Source organism: Camellia sinensis, chromosome 9 (genome assembly GCF_055761805.1).
Source record: "Camellia sinensis isolate YWXY chromosome 9, ASM5576180v1, whole genome shotgun sequence".
NCBI lineage: Eukaryota > Viridiplantae > Streptophyta > Magnoliopsida > Ericales > Theaceae > Camellia > Camellia sinensis.
Window position 1 is genome coordinate 15,194,466 of NC_138969.1, and position 24,219 is coordinate 15,218,684.

Consider the following 24,219-nt stretch of genomic DNA (forward strand, 5'->3'; position numbering starts at 1 on the left):
ATGTTGGGAAGAAGTTTCACATGCTGTAATGCTCAAGATGGGGAGAGATGGAGCAAGATAGATAGGTTTCTCTTAGATAGTAGGTGGCTTGAGGAATATTCATTTAAGCAATGGGGACTGCCTAGAAGTATATCTGATCATTGCCCAGTATTGTTAAAGGGAGATGTTAGAAATTGGGGTTCAAAACCATTTAGGTTTATTAATGCTTGGTTACTCCACCCTAAGTTCATAGTTGAAGTGAAGAAGTCCTGGGAGGAAGCTGTTGATCCAGGATGGGCTGGATTCAGACTAAAGAGGAAGTTAGCTAATCTGAGGGCCCATCTCAAAAAATGGAATTCTGAGGTTTTTGGAAATGTGGATGTTCAATTAAAGAGGGCAGATGAGGAGTATCATGAATTTGATTTGGTAGCTAAATCAAGGACTCTATTTGAGTCTGAAACACTTAGAATGAGGGTTGTAAGAAGTCTTGTGTGGAGTTTGAGAAGGAGAAAAGAGAGCTTATGGCATCAAAAATCTAGAATTTTGTGTGCTAAATGTGGTGATAAGAATACAAGGTTTTTCCACATGATGGCAAGTTCTAGGCAAAGGAAAAATATGTTAGATTCGATTGTGGAAGGGGGGAGTGAGGTTGGTGGAATCGGATGAAGTTAAACAGGCAGTGTTTAATTACTTTGCAAGAAGATTTACTGAGGAGTGGTGTTCAAGGCCTAAACTATCTGGCATATTTTCATCTATCAACTCTATGCAGAATGATAATCTGGTAGCAGCATTCACAAAGCAAGAGATTTGGGAAGCTATACTGATTGTGATGGGAATAAAGCTCCTAGGCCAAATGGGTTTAACATGGCTTGCATTCAGAAATGCAGGAAGATAATGAAGAGTGAGATTCTATAGTTCATGACTGAATTTCATGAGAATGGTAAGCTGGTTTCAGGTTTGAAAGTTCTTTTATCACTTTGATACCAAAGAAAGAGAACCCAAGTGATTTAGGTGATTACAGACCAATCAGCCTTGTTAGTTCAATTTATAAAATTTTAGCTAAAGTTTTGTCTAGAAGGCTAAAGGAAATATTGCCATCAATTACTAGTGAAGTCCAATCAGCATTTTTGGGAGGAAGGTTTATCCTAGATGGCGTATTAATTGCTAATGAAGTGATGGATTGGTGGAAATCATCTAGAATGAGAGGTATTATTTTGAAATTAGACTTTGAAAAGGCTTATGATTTTGTAAATTGGGAATTTCTTTTTTCAATGATGATGAATTTTGAATTTGGAGAAAAATGGGTGAAGTGGATCAAAACATGCATATCAGCAGCTAAGATCACTATATTGGTAAAATGGCTCGCCATCTGCTGAATTTATACCTCAAAAAGGGCTTTGGCAGGGTGATCCATTATCACCATTCTTGTTTAACATTGCTGCTAAAGGTTTGAATTTACTGATTGAAAGGGCAAATGAGTTGGGTTATTTAAGAGGGGTAACTATAGGGCCTAATGACTTGAAGGTTTCTCATTTGCAATTTGCAGATGATACTGTTATTTTTTGTGAGGCGGATAGAGTGAAATTGGTCACTATAAAGAGAATCTTAAGGTGTTTTGAGTTAGTGTCTGGGTTAAAAATTAACTTCCACAAGAGTGTGTTGAGTGGGGTTGGTGTTAGTGAGGAGGATATCAAAGATTTTGTCTCAGTTCTGCACTGTCATAGCCAAAAGCTTCCTATTACTTATTTGGGTATACCTCTTGGGGCAAATCCAAGAAGAAAGAGTACTTGGAAACTAGTGATTGAGAAAATCAAGAAGAAATTGGCTTCATGGAAAGGAAAAATGCTCTCTTTTGCTAGTAGAATCACATTGATTAAGGCAGTTCTATCCAGTCTACCATCATATTTCCTATCAATTTTTAAACTACTTGTGGGTGTGGCTAAGCAGTTAAAGAGGATTCAGGCAGCATTTTTGTGGGGAGATTCTGATACAAAAAAGAAACTTCACATGATCAACTGGAGGGAGATATCAGTAAGCATTGAACAAGGGGGTTTGGGGGTAAGAAATCTTGGAGAGGTCAATGATTGTCTTCTACTTAAATGGTGGTGACGGTTTGGGTTAGAGGATAGAGCTCTGCGGAAACAGATTATATGCTGTAAGTATGGTGTGGTAGGGGGCAGGTAGGTCCCATTTAGTTCTACTACTGCTTCAGTGTCCAAGGTTTGGAGTGATATCCTCAAACTTGTTGATAGAAGACCTGCTTTGGTTGAGTTTTATTTATTAAACCTTAAAATATCAGTAGGGAATGGAGGTAGAATTCAGTTTTGGTATGATAAGTGGATGAACAACCTATGCCTAAAAGAGGAGTTTCCTAGATTGTATAGCTTGTCAGAGGAAAAATGTAGCTCTGTTCAGCAGATTTACCAAATGAGGGGTCATTCAAATGAGTGGAACCTAATGTTCAGAAGATCACTGTTAGCATGGGAGGAAGAGGAGGTATAAAGATTGTATGAGTTGCTTAGGGTAACACCTAATCTCTCTTTGGAGTCTGAGGATTATTGTCAGTTGGGGGTGTAGACACCCCATTTTTGACCCTCCTCAAGACTTGGACGTCACCGTTTGAACACCCGGTGATCATCCATGTTTGTGTTCGTTTGGAGTTCCCGGAGGTCTCGGCTACGCGCCTTGCCTCAGGATCTTCGAACTCGACTGTTTAGTGTCTGGTTTTGCACCAAACACTTGTGTTTTGCCTTGGAGGGGCAGGGAATACCTTGTGAGGCATCCCCACACACCACCGGCCATGGCCAGAGGCCACCGGCTGGTGTTTTGTTGCCATCGGCAATGTATATTGCCGGTCGACATTATTTGTTGCCGGTCGGCAGTACATTTTGTCAAAATGGCAATTTTGAGCAGCCGACTACTGTTCATCTGCTTTTGCAGATATTTTAATACAATTGTATGGCATTTTGTTCCCCTCCATACACGTGTATGGAGAGATGGCCTTCTTGTTAGCTTACCTTGTAAGCTTTACAAGATTGGCTCCTCTATAAGAGGAGCCCTCCTCTCTTGGCTTTAGTGTTGGACAAAAAGGTTAGAAAATATACAGAGGAGAGCTCTGGATTAGGGTTAGGGTTTGTGTCTCACCTATCTCTATTTCTCTCTTTCTTTTTACCTTTGTGTGTGTATAAGTGCATTTGTGTCTTACTATTGCACACAAACACATAGTGTTACACCTTCCCTTGGCTACTGAGGTTCTAAGAGGTTGTTCTTGAGGTTCTTGGGTGGTTTTGAGCTTGGAGGAGCAGCTGGTCCACCATTGTTGAAGAGGTCTTCAAGGGTAACAATCTTGCCCCTTTTTACCCCTTTCTTGCATTACATTTTTGCCTATCTTAGAACTGTTTTTGAGCTTAGTGTATAATATAAAAAAGTTCTGTTTTTAGGCCCTCTAAATAGTTTGTTTAGAGTGTTTTGTGGTTTGGAGGTGTTTGACCCCTCTTAGGCCTTGAGAGGCCCCATTTTGTGCTATTTTGAGTGAGCTCCGGGACCTTGGTGTTTGGGCCTCCTCACCACTGAAATCTTGAGGGATTTCAGAGGTAAGGATGATGCCTTGAGGTCCTAGGGAGGAGAGGGCCACCCCCTCTCCTTGTTGTCCTTGAAATGGACCATTTTTGGCCTCTTGAGGGAGCACCCAGCTAAGCTTCTTGTTGACCATTCCTTAGCTGATTTTTGTGCCTATTATGTCATAATATGCTTCTGTTTTTAATTGGTTTTGGTACACCATGCATGCTTAGCATACCTACCTTGTAATGCCATGTGTAGGCCTTAATATGCCCTAGGTTGTAAGTCCTTGTTCTAGCATATTTTAGGCCTAGCTTTGTGAAACTTTAGTGCATGTTTTTGTATGCTTTAGCTCTGTTTTAAATTGCTTGAGTCATACTTGCTATGCATTGCATAGCTCCTTTGCATTTTTGGTTTGTTAGCCTTAAGTTTTGGAGCATGTTGCATGCTTAGCCTATCTTGTTTGCTTGGTTTGGCACCATCTTAACATGATTCCAGAGCTTACATTGCATGTCATTAGTCCATGCTTAGCCTCTTTTAAATGTGCTTGAAAGTTGCCTTTGTTTGCTTAAGTATAGGCCCATTAACATGTGCATGTGTGCAAGTGTGTTTGGTCCCATTTCTTAAGTTTTTGGCCACTGTTTTTGGGCCTAGTTAGGGCTGCCTAACGTAGTCTAAGACCACTCTTATATGTTGTAGCGTGCTTACCTTGCATGTTGTAATACATTTGGCCCCTTTGGTATGTTGTTACATTCTATGGTGGTATTACATTTAGCATGTATTCCTTGCAAAGTTGTCTAACTTGTTGTATGCCTCACATGTGTGCACATTGGCACTACACATTGCATGCGTGTTGGTAGCATCCTTGCATTCCTATGTCGCATCCTTAGTTCACATGCTTAGGATTGCATTCCATTTGCATGCATGCTTGGCCCCTTGAAATGCATGTGATAGAGGTTGAGTCCCATTGGTTTGCTTATGTGCATTGCATTCCATATCAAAATGCACATTTGATTCTTTGGGCCATCACGCATGGAAATGCGCGATTGATGGTCCGAGAACCAAGAACCATACCCCTTTGAGTCATACACATGATAAGGGATAGGATTGGTGCATACATTGCTTGAATTGCATTGCCATGCTCTGCCTTGCCCTCTGCTGCTGTCAATTGCAGGTTCTGCAGGCACTTTCTGCCGACCGGCCGTGTTAAGTGCCGACCGGCAATCCCTCCTGGGCCGATAGCTTCACCAACAGCCGGTGATCACATACCACTGCCGGTGGCCATTCTACTCAGCCGGTGGTGTCTCCCAATGTCCAGGGAAGCAATCCTAAGACTTTGGTAGCCTTCAGAGGAGTATAGCAGGGAAAACAGAGGCAGCTTGTGCATGGCAGTGCACTTCCGAGCAGGACCGAGCATGCATTGCATTGGGCTCTCTTCCCGAGGCGGTTTATCTGCTTTCCCTAGATTAGTTAATTTGCTTGGCTAATTAGATGGCCTGTAATATTTAATTAGTTTGTAGGTTAATTATCTGTAATATTTATTCGGTCCCTCTGAGCGAGGGCAAATTTGTAATAAGTGTGGGTGAGTGTGTGCATGTCTCCCAACCCCCACTTCTTTCTTCCCTTTTATTTACCTGCTTGTGAAGGTAGATTAGAGCACGTTTAAATTAGCATACCATATGCTATGCATGCGTGCATCCATACATTTGTCTCGCATGCACCAGGCTCGGTACATCATGCTAACTGCATTTGTACTTCAATTCCAAATTGAATACGTGCATCAATTGATTGTACTTCACATGCCATGTTTAGGTTAGCCGAGCCTGCTCCAATTGTATCATGTATGTGTTGCATTAGTCAATTTGACATGAATTAGGACCATGCATGTTGGCTAACTAGTTTATTGTTTTGGCATGGAGTACGATGTAAGTATTTTTATGCTTTAGCATATCGCATGTGTGTGAATGCTATCATAACAGCATGTTTACCATGTGGCTAATTGCTTATGTGATAAACTGTTTGGATGCCTGCGGGTGAAGGTTGGATTGTTTGAGTTGGAACAACTCATCAAAATCCGTGTTTTAGCCTACTCGTGAGTAGCAAATTTCAAAACATTTTCCAAACAAACGGATATGTAATGTTTTGTTCCAATTTAGGCGACTTGGTCTATACTTGTTTGCTGTGCGCACAACATAGTAATTCTAGGCTAATAACCGGAATAAGAACACATAATGCTTTCAAAACAAGATATCACGGTTAGTAGAGGCTGATCTTCGGATCGGGCGAAAGGGGGTGCTCATAGCTGACCTTCCCCAATTGTACCCAAGTTCCCGAGCCGAGGCAACTTTGGTGATGACGGACATGTGGCCTTTGGCACCGAATCAGGGTTTCCTAAATTTCCCCAAAATAAAATATTTAGGTGGCGACTCTGTATCTGGCAAAGCAGTCCATGTTTGGCACTTTTTTCAAAAAATCTGTTTTCTCAAAACGATTTGCCAGATTTGGACTCTTTGGTTCAGATTAAGAACTGTGACACAAATCGAGTCCGAGCTGTAGCGCGGGGCCCCACGCGGGCGCGTCTACAGGGGGCCAATCCATATGGGTCATTTACAGTAGCAGCAGCCTAGGAGTGGTGGATGTCTTCAAAAGGTCCAACTCTCATTGTTACAAAGGCTTTGTGGAAAAATCTTGCTCCTCCCAAGGTAAAATTTTGTGGCTGGTTAGCTTGGAGAGGTAGACTTAAAACTGCAGCTGTGCTAAAAAATTTAGGAGTGTTAAATGAGGAATCAGTTTCACTGTGTATGTTTTTTAAATCAGAGGAGGAGACAGTTCATCATCTGTTGTTGTTCTGCCCATTTGCATAGAAGGTGTGGACTGATATAATGAAGTGGTGGGGTCTGGTGTGGGTATTACCTGGTTCAATTGAGGATCTGTTACTCTGGTGGTCAGGAGTCAAATTCAGTAAGGTGATTCTTAGATTGTGGAAAGTGGTACCTCTAACTGTTTTGTGGTCATTATGGAAAGCAAGGAATGAAGGTCTTTTTTGTGGCAAACCAGTAGATTGGATAGACTTAGCAGAGTTAGTGAAGGTAAGGTTCGCCCTTTGGAGTAAATTGAATATCGCGGGGATGCATTCAGTGCAGGAGATAGTCACTAATTTGTATCAGATTATGGCTTCTACTGGAATTAGTAGGTTGCCTTTTGGTTGATGTTTTGTGCTGAGCTACAGAGGCATAGCCATTCTGTTCTGGGAATGTCTGTGGTGTTTGTGTCTCTTCTGGTTTATGAAGCTAGGTGTACTTCAGGGGAGCTTCTGTGGTATTGCTACTACCTCTGCTGTTCTGTTGTGGGAGCTGCTGTGGTATTGCTACTGCCTTTGCGTTGCTGCTACTACCTTTGCTGTTCTGGGAGTGTTTGTGGTCATTACAGGGGAGTTTCTGCAGTTCTGTTACAACTGCTGCTATGTTTGTTTCTCTTTTTCTTTTTTTGCTGTTTCGATTGGTTTCTCACCAATCTTGGGTTTTGTCCCAGCTTTGTTGTTGTAAGGTGGAATGTTTTCTGCTTCCTTCATCAATAAAGTTGTTTGCTTATCAAAAAAAAAAAAAAAAATTATAAGTTCTAGTGACAATTTAAAAAAATTGTCACAAAAAAAGTCATTAATTTTTAATTTTAGTGACAGTTGAAAAATTCGTCATAAAAAAGTCAATAATTGTAAGTTTTTGCGACAATTTATAAAATCGTGATAAAAAATCACTAATTGTATATTTTTAACGACATATGCAAAACATCGTTACAAAAAAATATTTTTAGCGACAAATTTGCTAAGACTTATTTTCAAGAGAACTTGATGAGAATTAAATTCAACTATTAAGACCTATTGATAGTTTACTCTCAAACTTGATGAGATATAAGCCCATTCTACACCATAAAATATGATAAAATTTAAAGAGTAATTATTTAGCAGTGTTAGAGTAACCATGACACCTAGGTTCCATTTGTTTCGACGTAAAATATTTTACATATTTTTTTTTGTAAATTGATTTTACACAAAAAAAAATTGTTTTTATTTTTCGGTGTTTGGTTGACACTTGAAACAAAATATTTTTGCCTAAAAGAGAAATTTTGATTCAATAAAGTATCATTTATGACTTTTTAGTGAGTTAAGATACTTATTTGAAAAAGCTAAATGTGTTGAAAAGGTAGTGAGTGAGAGTCAACTCCATAAAAATTGACTTACGGACTTTTTAAAGGTAAGTCATTTTTGAAAAAATGATGCTAAAATATTTGTTTAACCAAACGGAAAATAAGAAAATATTTTTGATAAAAATATTTTATGTTAAAACAAACAGAGCCATAGTAAAAAATTTTACAAGTGGGATACACTAATTCGATTTTGTTAGATAGTTAAGAGACAAAAGATAACTTACTTAGTCTATATTATAATCTATACTATATATTAAGCAAAATGGAGTTTTTAACCCCAAGGCCTGTGGGAGCTCCAATCTCCTAATCCTAATTTTCTAATTTTTTGATTTAAAAAAAAAACCTCAGCATTTATTGACTTCTCCCAACCCACAATCCCTTTTGACTTCTCTCACAATTATTGCAATACCCTTTTCAATTTCTCTCATACACTATGGTTACACACAAAAATAAAATAAAATAAAAAAAGATAAGAATTTAGCTATAGATCTCAAAAAGATATAACATCTAAATTTGAATTATGATTTAATAATATAGTTATGTATTTTTTTTATGTATATCTATCAAAATTTTAAATCACTTAATGGGACAAATTAATCAATTTTCCAAAATTATTGATTTTTAATTTATAAAATAGATTAAAAAAAACTATTGACTGATTTATTTATTTAATAACAAAAATATTTCATAATCTCTCCCTCCTAATCTCTCTCACCAATTTTCAAAAAAAAATATTAAAGCTTGCATTCTTTTTCTCTTCCCCAAAAAATCAGATAATATTTTATATTAAAGTTGTAGATATCTACCTATCTATCTATCTATATCTATCTATCTATCTATCTATATCTATCTATCTATACTATATATTAAGCAAAATGAGGTTTTAACCCCAAGTCCTGTGGGAGCTCCAATCTCCTAATTCTAATTTTCTAATTTTTTGATTTAAAAAAAAAAACCTCAGCATTTATTGACTTCTCCTAACCCAACCTCAGCATTTATTGATTTCTCCCAACCCACAATCCCTTTTGACTTCTCTCATAATTATTGCAACACCCTTTTCAATTTCTCTCATACACTATGGTTACACAGAAAAATAAAAATAAAAAAGATAAGAATTTAGCTATAGATCTCAAAAAGATATAACATCTAAATTCGAATTATGATTTAATAATATAATTATGTATTATATATATATATATATATCAAAATTTTAAATCACTTAATGGGACAAATTAATCAATTTTCCAAAATTATTGATTTTTAATTTACAAAATAGATTAAAAAAAAATTATTGACTGATTTATTTATTTAATAACAAAAATATTTCATAATCTCTCCCTCCTAATCTCTATCACAAATTTTCAAAAAAAAATATTAAAACTTGCATTCTTTTTCTCTTCCCCAAAAAATCAGATAATATTTTCTATTAAAGTTGTAGATATCTATCTATATTTTATATATTATATTATAACATAACAAAAAAAACTAAAAAACTAAAAAAAAAATCTTTAAAGTTTATCTAAATAAACTTTAAATCAATAAAACTCACATGTCTATCATATATCTAACTCACATCATAACTTACTTAAATAATAATAATTAAAAACAAATGGAAACCACAGATAAATTAAATTTAAAACAAAAGATACCCACAACTCCATCTATCTTCTATTTATACTATATATTAAGCAAAAGGAGGTTTTAAACCCAAGTCTTGTGGGAGTTCCAATCTCCCAATCTAAATTTCCTGATTTTTTGATTTAAAAAAAAAACCCTTAGTATTTATTAACTTCTCCCGACCCCCAAGTCTTATCTTCATAATAACATTTTAATGCGTTAAAAACAAACATAAAAAAAATTCTTTGAAATCCAACACATATGAATTCATTGAATAGTCCCAACACATATGATTATTATCAAAATATTAATGCATTAAGAACAAACATAAAAAAAAATTCTTGAAAAGTCCAACACATATGATTATTATGCAAATATTAAATTTTAATATAATATAATAAAAAAAGAAGACATTTAATTCCTTAAAAAGTTCAATACATATGATTATTATCAAAATATTAAACTTTAATATAATATAAAAAAGGAAAAAAAAAGACATTTAAAAAAAAAAGACATTTAAAAATCACAATTCACATATATAGTTAATTGTAAATATATTAAGGAAAATGGGGTTTCCAAACCCTATGCCTTGTGGGAGCTCCAATCTCTCAATCTTAATTTTCTAAATTTTTGATTAAAAAAAAAAAATCTCAGCATTTATTGATTTGGTCAAAATTTTCTGACCATCATTTATTAACTTTTTTCAATCCACATGCCTACATTTATTGATTTGGTCAAAATTCTTGATTAGCATTTAAAATCCTCTCATACAAATAATTAAAGATACAGCCCGTGCATAGTTACTGCAGTAATCTTTTTAATTTCTCCTGTACACTATGGTTAGTGATAAGATCGTTAAATTATTTTTATAAAAATCTTAAAAAACATAATTTATATATTAAAAAAAATTAAAACAAATATAAATATGTATAATTATCCCGTGCATAGCACGGGTGATAAGCTATCTATCTATATTATATATTAAGCAAAAGGGGGTTTTTAACCCCAAGGCCTGTGGGAGCTCCAATCTCCTAATCCTAATTTTCTAATTTTTTGAGTTAAAAAAAAAAAACCTCAGCATTTATTGACTTCTCCTAACCCAACCTCAGCATTTATTGACTTCTCTCACCCCATAATCTCTTTTGACTTTTCTCATAATTATTGCAACACCCTTTTTAATTTCTCTCATACACTATAGTTACACACAAAAAAAAAAAAAAAAAGAATTTAGCTATAGCTAAAAAATAAGAATTTAGCTAAAAATAATTTTAAAAAAATAGGAATTTAGCTATAAAGATATAACATCTAAATTTGAATTATTATTTAATAATATAATTATGTATTTTTTTTTATGTATATCTATCAAAATTTTAAATCACTTAATGAGACAAATTAATCAATTTTCCAAAATTATTGATTTTTAATTTACAAAATAGATTAAAAAAAAAACTATTGACTGATTTATTTATTTAATAACAAAAATATTTCATAATCTCTCCCTCCTAATCTCTCTCACAAATTTTCAAAAAAAAAATATTAAAACTTGCATTCATTTTCTCTTCCCAAAAAATCAAATAATATTTTTTATTAAAGTTGTAGATATCTACCTATATTTTATATATTATATTATAACATAACAAAAAAAAAACTATATAACTAAAAAGAAAATCTTTAAAGTTTATCTCAATAAACTTTAAATCAATAAAACTCACATGTCTATCACATATCTAACTCGCATCATAACTTACCTAAATAATAATAATTAAAAACAAATAGAAACCACAGATAAATTAAATTAAAAAAGAAAGATATCCACAACTCCATCTTAAATAAATTGAAAAAAAATACCTGAATAGAAACCACACAAAAATAAAAATAAAAATAAAAAGATATGTCTATCTATCTATCTATCTATCTATCTATCTATATATCTATACTATATATTAAGCAAAAGGGATTTTTAACCCCCAATGCCTGTGGGAGCTCAAATATGCCAATCCTAATTTTCTAATTTTTTGTTTTTAAAAAAAAAAAATTAACCTCAACATTTATTAACTTCTTTTAACCCATAAGACTTTTTGACTTCTCTCATAATTACTGCAGTATCTTTTTCAAAACAAATAATTTGTATATTAAAAAAAAATTAAAACAAATATAAATATCTATATCTATCTATTTATTTATATCTATCTCTAACCCACAAGTTTTGTGGGAGTTCCAATATCTGAACCTTAATTTCTTAATTTTTTTGATTTTTTTTGAAAAAAAAAACTTAGCACTTATTAAATTCTTCCAAGTCTTTTTAACTTCTCCAATACACACACTCTTTTTAACTTTTCACATACATATTACAAATAGTGAGTCTTCTTTTTGTTTTCTCCTTCTTGACTTCTCACTTCTACACTTTCAACTTCAGTGACCACGTATGCAAACAGTAAGTCTTTTTTTTTTTTGTTTTCTCCTTCTTGACTTTTCTTTTTGTTTACTGTTTTAATATGGTAGTTAGATAGCGCATAAAAATATTTGTGATTTGTCTAGCGAATAAAAAATTATAATTTGATTTTTTTAATATGGTTGAAGTTAGATAAATATAAACGCTCACAAAGAGAAAATGTGATTATAATTAGTTGAATGATTCTTTTTTTTTAATGTGATTGTAGTTAGTTTAATAGTTCTTTTTTTTCATTTATTTATTTTATTATAGGAAAAATGTGATGTGATTGTACTTTGTTCAATCACTTTTTTTTTAATATGATTATTATAGTTAGTTCAATGGGTTTTTTTAATGTTATTTAATCTTTTTATTTACTATTTTAATTTTATTTTTAATATGATTGAAGTTAAATAAACATAAACACACACAAAGAAAAAAATGTGATTGTAATGTGATGTGATTGTAGTTTGTTCAATGGCTCTTTTTTTTAATATGATTGTTGTAGTTAGTTCAATGGATTTTTTTTTTAATTTTTTTAATCTTTTTATTTACTATTTTAATTTTATTTTTAATATGATTGAAATTAGATAAACATAAACACTCACAAAGAAAAAAATGTGATTGTAGTTAGTTCAATGGTTCTTTTTTTTTTAATGTGGTTGAAGTTAGTCGATGGTTCTTTTTTTCATTTATTTATTTTTCTTATTATGGAAAAAATGTGATGTGATTGTAGTTTGTTCAATGGTTCTTTTTTTTAATGTGATTTAATCTTTTATTTACTGTTTTAATGGTTTTTCTTTACAATTATTTATGAAAAAAATATGATTGTAGTTAGATAGCATAAAAATATTTGTGATTTCATTTGATTTTTTTCTGATTTGATTTTTAAAGTACCAATTATTGATAATGATTAGATTATATTTTGAAAAAAAAATTGTAATTGATTTTTTTAACTCACTGTGTTTTTTGAAAAAAAATTATTATGTTTTTTTAACTATCAATTCACTTAATTTGTGATTTGATTTTTAACTCACTGTGTTTTTTGAAAAATAAAATAGATTGTACTCATTAGGGTCACATAATGTACCACTTATTGATGATGATTAGATTGTATTTTGACAAAAAAAAATTGTAATTGATCTTTTTAACTCACTATATTTTTTGAAAAATAAATTATTGTGTTTTTTAATTATCAAGTGACTTAATTTATGATTGATTTTTTTAATTATTGATGATGATTAGATAGTATTAAAAAAATTGTGATTTGTATGATTGAAGTTATCTCCTTTTGTTTATAATTTTTTTTTTAATATGATTGAAATTAGATAAACATAAACACTCACAAAAAGAAAAATGTGATTGTAGTTTGTTCAATGGTTCTAAATAATCTTTTTTATTTACTATTTTAATGGTTATTTTTTTCAATTATTTTTTTATTATGAAAAAAATGTCATTGTAGTTAGATAGCATTAAAAAAATTGTAATTTGTATGATTGAAGTTATCTTCTTTTGTTTATAATTTAATTTTTTTAATATGATTTAAGTCAGATAAACATAAACACTCACAAAAAGAAAAATGTGATTGTCTTTTGTTCAATGCTTCTAAATAATCTTTTTATTTACTATTTTAATGGTCCTTTTTTTGAATTATTTTTTTTATTATGAGAAAAATGTGATTGTAGTTAGATAGCATTAAAAAAAATGTAATTTGTATGATTGAAGTTATCTCCTTTTGTTTATAATTTTATTTTTTTAATATGATTGAAGTTAGATAAACATAAATACTCAAAAAAAGAAAAATGATACTTCTAAATAATATTTTTATTTACTATTTTAATGGTCCTTTTTTTGAATTTTTTTTTATTATGAGAAAAATATGATTGTAGTTGGATAGCATTAAAAAAAATGTGATTTGTATGATTGAAGTTATCTCATTTTATTTATAATTTGATTTTTTAATATGATTGAAGTTAGATAAATATAAACACTCAAGGGGGGTTTTTTAGGAAAATGGGGTTTTTAACCCCAAGGCCTGTGGAAGCTTCAATATCCCAATCTGAATTTTTTAAATTTTTTATTAAAAAAAAATCAGTATTTATTGATTTGATCAAAATCTCATAATCAACATTTATTAACTTTTTTCAATTCACATGCCTACATTTATTGATTTGGTCAAAATCTCCTGATCAATATTTAAAATCCCCTCATACAAATAATTATAGATATAATCTGTGTATAGTTACTGAAGTACCCTTTCAATTTTTTTCATACACTATGGTTAGTGATAAGATTGTTAAATTATTTTTATAAAAAATCTTAAAAAACATAATTTCTATATTAAAAAAAATCTAAAACAAATATAAATATCTATAATTATCCCGTGCATAGCACGGGTGATAAGCTAGTCTATATATTAAGAAAAATGGGGTTTCTAACCCTCAAGTCTTGTGGGAGTTTCAATATCCTAATCTAAATTTCTTGATTTTTTATTTAAAAAAAAAACCTTAGCATTTATTAACTTCTCCTAACCCTCAAGTATAAAAAAAAAAAAAAAAAAAATTGAAAAGTCCAACGCATATGAATTCTTTGAAAAGTCCCAACACATACAATTATTATCTTTCATAATAACACTTTAATACATTAAGAACAATCATAAAAAAAAAATTCCTTGAAAAGTCTAACACCTATGAATTTCTTGAAAGTCCAACACATATGATTATTATCAAAATATTACACATTAATATAATATAATAAAAAAAAGACATTTAAAAAAAAAAGACATTTAAAAATCACAATTCACATATATAGAAATAATTGTGAAGTACATATGAATTCCTTGAAAAATCCAACACATGATTATTATCCCTTATAATAACATTTTAATGCATTAAGAACAAGCATGAAAAAAATTCATTGAAAAGTCCATCACATATGAATTTCTTAAAAAATTCAACACATATGATTAGTATCAAAATATTAAATTTTAATACAATATAAAAAAAGAAAAAATAAAAAAAGACAAAGTGGTGAAACACAACCTGTGCATAACACGGGTGATATGCTAGTTTCTAATTAACCAAATACTACATAGACAAGATATCCCGAGAGCATCTAATAATTTTCCGTTCTACTATACAATAAAATATGACATAATTTAAAAGCAGTTGCTAAACAAATTGCCTGACAAAAGCCCAGAATTGATGCTACAACATGTATCAACCTACAAAAACCTTATTGGCACCTAAAACCTAAGTCATGTTAAGCCCTGAATCCCAATGAGACACAGCATTGAATACAAAAATATACTACTTTTCATGTTGTTTCCGAAGTGACAGCGATGAACATATAGTATAAAACTATGTGTATTGGATAACTATGGTTTTTTTGAACTTAAAAAGCACTTAAAGGGACATGAGATCTCTAAACAATCCCCAAAATGAAGGGAAAAAAGCTCGACTTTTTCTCATTGGAAGTAAAGTCATTTAGATCACATGGAAAAAGGCCACGTGCCACACAATCCGAGGGCTTAATTGTCCATAATCTAAATTAATCACATGAAAAAATATTATGATTTTTCGAATTCCCAATATAATTATATAGTATTAAGGTTCTTATGTTTTCTAGGTGATTATCGCATTTCCCTCCAACTTAGAGTTGGACTACCACGGGAAGAAGCTGCTTAAGCAAATTAATGCATTATGCAGATTAATACATAGTATTAGGGTTTAACCTAACTAGGAATAGTGTTACATAAACAAAAATAATTATACAAAAATAATACAAAATGATATGACAATTTTTTTATCACTTTAAAGTAAAATACTAAATAATTATTCAATAGTCTTAGAGTATCACGTGACATTGTTCACATAATGTTCTTAACCAATGAAATTTTAGAGTATCATATGACATTATCCACATAATGTTCTTAACCAATGAAGTAGCAGAAAACTTTATGAGTGAGATAATATTAATTCAAATTTGTTAAACAGTCATGAGATAAAAAATGATCATTTGCTTTGTAATTCCTCATTTATTGGGAGCAACACACACATAGGCAAAGCTACATGATGCAAAAGCCTCAAAATATTCCCCCAAAAATCGGCAATGATTGGTGGCCACAAATTTTGTAACTCAAATGGCCCGAAAATGTCAAAACGACGTCGTTTTGAGTACAAAACAACTCCGAAAATGTCAAAACGACATTTTCGCGCCATTTGAACCACAAAATTTGTAACCAACAACCATTTTCTCCCAAAAATTTGTTAGCCATCCCATTTTTTTTTGAACAATCCAATTTCAAATTTGTACTTTATAGATTTTCTTTTAACATTATAAACAAATGGTGGTAGTGGAGAGACTAGGTGGGGAGGGCCTAGTGTGGCTGACGGTGGTGGCCAGAAAGGTAGAATTTGGAGGCTAAGGATAGGTGTAGAGAGAAATGGGAGTTCATAGAGAGTTAAGATTTGGTCCTTGTTGGTAATTTGATTTAAAACTATAATGATATTAAAAAAAAATTACAAACAAATGTGGAGGGTTCAATAATTTTTTTGGAGTGCATTTAGAGGCTCCCACACAGAATAAAAATTTCCCATTTGTGTTACGCTATTCGTTTAGAATTTTTATATTAAATTAATCATCAAAATAATGCGTCAACAATAGTTTAAATATTAAAAATCATCTTATAATAAAATTCTTTATTTTAAAATGGCAAGTTCATCATTTTGTTAAATCATTTTTTTTTATATATTTTTTACATACAATTTCTGCTTATATATTATAACTACACAAATTAACATGTAATTGTATCATTTATCTTGTGAAGATTAGATCAAACACCAACCTCAAGAATTGGCAACCTCACATAGAGCAGGATGGCATATTGAAATGGACCCCTAACTTTGACCAGTTAAGATGGGGTGGACTTACAATTAATATGATTAGTTTAAGCCAAAAAAGACAGGTGGCCCGTCGATCCTAACCGTCCATGTAGACAATATCAACGGCAACGATTATGAGTTAGCCGGTAGACGGCTGACGTCGATAGGTGTCAGATGCTTAGGCAAGTATCTCGCATGCGGATCAACACCTGTGTCACAGCCAAGACCAAAGGGGCCATTAAACATTGACTTTAATTAAGTCCTTTGATTTAATTAATTAATTAAATTGCTCAGCAGTCGTAAGCATCTAGGTAGGTTGGCATTATTTGAGAGATTACTTAAATATTTTTTAGGATTAATATTATAATAATAATAAGTGATTAGTTTAATGGGTATGCCTCACATGGGAGGATGCTTCTGATTCTTTTCTTGAGGGATGGAGGACAAGTTCTGGCATTAGTTTTCCTCAGAGAATCCCAGTGTTAATTTGTTTTCTTGTGAGGACTTTGTCATGCAGGAACGTGGGGGTCTGTGTTGTCTTAAGCCAATCAATTATTCAAAACTTTAAAAATTAGGAGTTTTTTTTTTTTTTTTTTTTTTTATACATAAATCGATTACAAAAGTAAATAAAAATCTTATCTGTTATTATATATTTTATATTTGATTTTGTAATCGATTTCTGTATTCGTAATAGAATCATCTGAAATCTATTGTCTTATATAAGAGGGCTATGTATAAAATTTATATATTGCATAGGAGTCAGTTAAATGCACATATAAATATACAAAAATGAAACAAAAGGACCACCATGACCAAGTTGTGAAAATTATATTAGGTCCTTCTTAGTTGCTAACTTGATTGCCTTAATCTATGCATAGTCCATTGGCATCATTCTTCAATTCCCAAGTTCATGTGGGGAATTTATTTAGCTGAACATGGTCTATATTCTTTCCTAATCTTTATTTCCATGTATGACCACTAGATGTAACACTTTCCACTACGTGTTTTGTGTGTGGAGATCAGAAAGAAAGAGAGATGTCACAAACAACCTTGATGACTATTTTTATAATAAAAAAATAAAAAAATTAAATAGCATATAATGAGAAATAGATGCCTTGTAGGAATTATTTTGTTTTGATTTTTGAAAAAAAAAAAAAAAAAGGTTCTAAAAAGCTTGTGTTTAGTAAACAATATATATATTTTTTATTTTTAGATTTTATTAATGTGTGCTTAACATTTTGTCTTAAGCACACACAATTACAACACCATTTATTTTTTTAATAATTTTTTTTCCTATTGCAAAACAACTTCTTCTCTTTTTTTTCTTTTTTATTTATTTATTAGAGTCTTCGTCTAAAAAAAATAAATAAATTTGAAAACATTTTTATTTTTATTTTGGGGGGTCTAGAAAAGAAAGATGTTGCCAAAAAAGTGTGTGTCTTTATAGTTAATGAGAGTGAATTAAGAGAAGATGGTGGTGGAAGAGGATATGACTAGCCGGGGTCTTTTCAAGAACTTCGAGGCCAAAATGTCCCATCAAAAACGAAGAGGTCGGTGGTTCCCTCTATGATCATTGGCCCATTGAAACCTTCAATCTTTCAATTACTAAACAAATGCCACCTCTCCCTCCTCCACATTATTATTACAATTATATTTTCTTTATTTGTATAAATATTAAAATATAAATAATATTATATGTATTAATTAATATATTAATAGATGATATATTATAATTTTAAAAGTTTTGAGTATTTGTAATCGGTGGTGTTACATGCACCAATTAGTGTACTAATTAGTGTACCAACACTAATTATGATATTATTATTGACCTTATTCATTAATTACATTACAAATAACAAAAATCTTTTAAATTATGTACCAACACTAGTTATGATATTATTATTGACCCTACTAATTAATTATATTACAAATATCAAAAACCTTTTAAATTATATCAGATCATCAATTGGTACACTAGTTAGTACACTAATTAGTGCATATAACATTATTTATTTGTAATTTATATAATAGGTCGGGTCAGTAATAATGACATAACACTAATTAATACACTAATATATATATTAATTAATACATATAACACCACCGTTAAAATATTATAGAGAAACGTTTCATACATTCTTTAAAAAACAACTCATCCATCAATAGATTTTAAAAAACAAGATATTATCTTATGAGCACCATCTTTGAACATGTTATAAAAATGGATCATAGAATGAGACAGAAGGTAGATGAATGAATAAATTTTTTTACATATAAATTTCAAAATAAATTTTGTAAAATATTAATTTATGTATTTTTAGCAGAATTAAAAAAAGATTAAATTATGTTGTAAAATTGAGCACCATCTTTGAATAAGTCAGACCAAACTATACAAAAGTGACCAAACTTTAAAACAAAAGCACATTATCTCACCACCTCTTCTTTTTTTTTTTTTTTTTTTTCCTCTAATCTTCCAGCTTTACAAAAAAAAAAAAAAAAAAAAAAAAAAAAAAAAAAAAAAAAAAAAAAAGAAATGCCTATTGAAACTTTTAAAAGCACATATAGTTTAGACTTGTAAAAACTAATCTTTTGTCTTTCTTCATCCCAACATACTATAATAGGACCTAGATTATGTGCCTAAGTCTAATCATAATCACCTTTTTAAAGCTTAATCATCGCACAAGACCTTCTTCATATTCAACAAACTTGTTTAATGCATTACAAACCTGACATGCATTTTTACAAATCATTAATTATGACATCCAAAGATTTATGTTTCAAAGTCATAATTGAAAGCTCCCTTCTACACATCATGCAAAGTGGTTGAAATTGTTGCAACATTTGAGTGGGAAGCTATAAAGTGGGTTTCTCAAATGGATGAGAGGCAAAGATACACTCCAAAGAAGGGATGGCAATGGATAACTTATTCTGTGAGTATTCATGAAAATCCAACTTAAATACATAGATTTTCTCATTTTCTTCTTATCCATTGAATAAGGTAAGTGATATTCTTTAAATATCCACAGGGAATAGGTTGGGAATGAGTACCCACTAATTTCCTCATTTTTTTTTAAGATTCACAACCAAAACTAAATATACATTCAATCTTTTTTATTTTATTTATTTATTTATTTTTTTAGGTTCACAACTAACTTTTTTTTTTTTTTTTTAAGATCCACAACCAAAGAAATATGCATCTAATCTTTTTTTTTTATTATTTTTATTTTTAAGGTTCACAACCATTTTTTTTTTAATTTTTAAGATTTACAACCAAAACTAAATATACATTCAATCTTTTTTCTTTTGTTTTATTTTTTTTTATTTTTTAAGGTTCACAACCATTTTTTTATAAGATTCACAACCAATGCTAAATATACATTCAATCTTATTTTATTTTATTTGGCTCAACAATAAAATCAAATACACATTAATTAACATTGTCACATTATTCTTGTCAAATTTTATGCATATCTAGAATTTTTTAAATTTATTTAAAAAAATTAAGGACACTGTCTAGTGCAGGTTTCGGTTTGCTTTTCTATGCTATTTTATTTTGTTATGTATTGTAATTTTCAGAATAGTTTGCTTGTTCTGAAATTTCAATTAACGAGTATGAATCTATTTGTTTTATGTTATCACACAATTTATACAATATATATATATATATATATATGAATGTATTTGAAAATAAGGAAATTGTAGAGAATCGAAACAAGCATGAGTCGTGATTGGTTAGAAAGGATGGGTACAAAGATTTATTTGTTGGAAAAACAAAAAGGGGATACAAAGTCTTACTAAATGATTTTTTCTTAGTTATGAACAGATTTAACTGAAATCAGCTTGTTTCCCAATGTTATGCTTCATTTATTTAGATAGAAAATATTTTTTAATGAAAAATATTTTTTATAAAAAAATTAAAAATATATTTTTTTTATATTTGGTGGTGGTGGTGATGGAACGAAGGTGAAAGTAGAGATTGTGACATAGTGGTGGGGTGATGGCGACAGTGATGATGGTAGTGGCTATGGTGATGGTAGTGTGATAGTGAAAGTGAGAATAGTGGTGATGGTGTTTTGAAATTAGTAAAAATTTAATTGAAAAAATATTTTTTTGTTTTTTAAAAGTAACAAACAACAAAATTCGTGGGGGGGACTAAAGGAAGAAGATGGAGGATGGATTGGGTATGGTAAGACATAGATATCTTAAAATGAGTGGTTCAGATTTGTTAAAAGGTATAATTAGATTTTGGATAAATTAAAATGAATGGTTCAAATTTGCTAAGAGAAAAATGGTTTAATGTCTAAAATGTCTGTGGCTAATTAAGAGATCAACAAACAATTCTTTGTTTATGCCCTGATGCAATTTAATATGGGTCTTATAGCACTTTCTTCAAACAATTCTTTCACATTTTATTTCTTCAAACAGGCTCTTATAACATTGTAAACAGGTTCTAATAACATGTAAGAGAGAGAGTGAGAGTGAAAGAGAGAGAGATGGTTGTAATTTTTTTTTTAATCTTCCACGTTCTTCCACATTTTTTTTAATTACTAAAACTTATTTGATTGTCTCAAAATTATATATTTGATTATTATAAATCAAACTTTTTAATTAATTAATTAATATGTATTTGATTTTGTTGTTGAACAAAATAAAATAAAATAAGATTGAAAGTATATTTAGTTTTGTTGTGAACCTTAAAAAAAATAAAAAAATAAGTTGTTAACATTAAATATATTTAAAAAAAAAGAAAAAAGATTGAAGGTATATTTAGCTAAAACTTTAAAGAAAGAAAAAAAAAAGTTGTTAATATTAAATATATTAAAAAAGAAAGAAAAAAGATTGAAGTTATATTTAGCTTTTGTTGTGAATCTTAAAAAAAAAAAAAAAAAAAAAAAAAAAAGTGGTTGTTAACATTAAATATATTAAAAAAGAAAGAAAAAAAATTGAAGGTATAGTTAGCTTTTTTTGTGAACCTTAAAATAATAATAATAATAATAATAATAATAATAATAATAATAATAATAATAATGAAGTAGTTATTAACATTAAATATAAAAAATAAAAGTAAAATAAAAATGAGATTAAAGTAGGTTAGGGAAAATCCAAACCCATTAAGAAATTGAGAGGGCGGTACCCATGGGGAATGAGGATGTGGAATAAAAAATGAAAAAAATTTATTATAAGAAAATAAGGATGAAAAATTAATATATACCCCATTAACCTCCATTGCCATGCCTACTCAAAGCACCATTGCAATACAAAGCAATGCTAGTGCTTGAGAAGTCAACAACCCATGTTGACTTTGAAAATGGAGTAGTTTAGTAGAAAAATGAGTTTTAATAGCATTGTTGCTTTGACATTTAATAAATGTAAAAAAAAATTCCATAAAGATGGTCTCATAATATACAACAAAAACCCAGTAAGTATACAAGGTAGGAAGAGTGATTGTGTCTATATTGAAGGTAACGATAGGAGATGGGAGAAACTAATTTAAGTTGCAGCTCGACGCCTAAGCAAAATCTTAAAGTGACGCTTCTTATGTTCAAATAAATATTTAAATTTTTAGCATGCAATTTTGTTTAGAATTTAGATTACATATTTACCATTTTTCTATATTTTTCTATTAAAATAAATTAAGACTTTTAATTGATTTATAGCAACATCAATATTTATGACTTCGCAAAATTTTACTAACTGAATTGTGTCAACCCCTCAATTTTACTAAATAAGTCAATTTAAATTAGATATCAATCCCTCAATCATTGTAAGAAGATTGAATAGAGGTCAATTTAAAAAAGCTGTGCTTTTTTGCACCCAACTCTTTTCCTTTCTTGATGTAATGATTTCTTGGTTCATCAATGAAGGTTTTCTTTTGCCAATAAAAAAAAAGAAGAAGAAGAAGAAGAAGAAGATTAAATAGACCATTTTATCCCTTGATTTCAATATAACTTTTCAAAAGGTATTATCAATTTAGTTAAATTCACACTGTTAGGTTTTTATTCTTGATAATTCCGTTTGACAAAACTCATTTCAGTAGTAATTTTATTCGATTTTTTATTTCAGTGAGGCTATGTGCTTTGGATGCGAATCCAATCTGAATTGTGCCTATGTAGAGAAGTTTGTGATCTTAATCCTATCATATTTGCTACTTCGCTGACTATGTCGGGAATCATGTTGTTTTTTCGCTAGAGCTGTCATTCCTGCGCTCGAGCGGAGATTGCAACTTTTCAGAAGTTTCACTCGCCTGCAAAAGTAGTGGGAGTTGTTTTTTTCCGCTCGAGTAGCCATTCCTGCGCTCGAGCGTAGACCCTATTTAGTCACACGTGTTTTAGTCAATCCGCTCGAGCAGCCATTCTGACGCTCGAGCGGGGATTGCGGCCCTATTTTTTATAAATATGTGATTCTATCAGATTTTAGGGTTACGACTTCTAGATTTTCATCTTGGGCATTAAGGTTTTCATCTGAAGCTTCTTTATTTGTTTCCTTTGATATCTGTGAGAGTTTAATTATGAATTGAGTTGATTATATCAAAGGGTTTGTTTGTTTTGTTTTATTCAAAAAAGAGAAAGTTGTTCTTCAGTGGATTTCGGAGAATTTGGGCCTGAAGTTTTGGTGGATTCTGGAGTGGCTCATTGTCATGATTCGACATCGGCGTTGTGGATTCAACGTTGGGCAAGATAATTCTGAGGTGAAGACGGGGCTAGAAGAGGCACATAGGGGTCGGTTTGATTCGGGCGTGGATTCGTTAGGTAGTTGAGAGCACACTTGTTTAATTTCTTTATGTCTTCTTAGTGGATTGTTTGTGACTTTTGCTCGTGATTTTTTCACGTAAAATCATTGTGTTGATTTGTCTTGCTTTTTTTATTTGGATTGTTATTTACTGCTTAAATTTGATACATAATTACACATCAATATCTTCAGAATTTTAGATTTTACACATACAATTTGACAATTTCAATGGTATAATTGTGCAATTATAATTATAAGGACTAAACTGATGTGAGAGACAAATTACACCATGTACATATATATATATATATATATATATATATATTGGTGATTCAAACAATGAAACTAAAATTTTAATTTACTAGCTAGATTTAGGTATCTAGGTAGGATGCACATTTAAATTTCATTTTTCATGCCTTAAATTTGCTTGATATATACGGGTAGTAACCTAACATAAATTACTGGTAGCTAATAGTCTAATACAGACAGCTCTCTCTCTAGAGAGCTTGGGTTTCCTCTCGGCGAGGACTCTGTTTGTCATTTTGGATCACGTTGGTTATTGGTTGTTGTTTATCGGTGTTCTGTCTCACGTTCTCGGTAGTATTTCTGTTTATCATTGATGCAGTGGCTCAAGCCCTATCTTCGCTGTGTTATACCTTTCTTTTCTCTTGTGTTGAAGTTACTCTCTCGTGGTTTTTGCTAAAGTCTGTTGTGTCAACGGTAGTAGGTCCCTCGGTTTTTATTTTGGTTGGATTCTTCGGGTCAACCGACGTAAGTGCTCCTGCTGTGGTACTTCGAGTGGTCCCCAAAGGGAAGTGA

At 30.8% G+C, this 24,219-nt stretch overlaps 1 protein-coding gene across 1 annotated transcript; it reads left to right on the forward strand.

Moving 5' to 3' along the window:
* LOC114260849 (uncharacterized) lies at positions 1–24,219 on the forward strand. The gene is made up of 9 exons (XM_082888799.1): positions 1–627; positions 749–846; positions 935–1,185; positions 1,427–2,037; positions 2,153–2,159; positions 2,279–2,475; positions 6,405–6,626; positions 6,731–7,001; positions 24,026–24,219. The coding sequence occupies exons 1-9, from the start codon at positions 1–3 to the stop codon at positions 24,217–24,219; spliced, it is 2,478 nt and encodes an 825-aa protein (XP_082744925.1).

Coding starts and splice junctions, on each gene's coding strand:
- LOC114260849 (XM_082888799.1), top strand. CDS start 1: ATGTTGGGAAGAAGTTTCACATGCTGTAATGCTCAAGATGGGGAGAGA. Junction 628..748: donor TTGTGGAAGGGGGGAGTGAG/GTTGGTGGAATC, acceptor AACTCTATGCAG/AATGATAATCTGGTAGCAGC. Junction 6,627..6,730: donor ACTTAGCAGAGTTAGTGAAG/GTAAGGTTCGCC, acceptor TGGAATTAGTAG/GTTGCCTTTTGGTTGATGTT.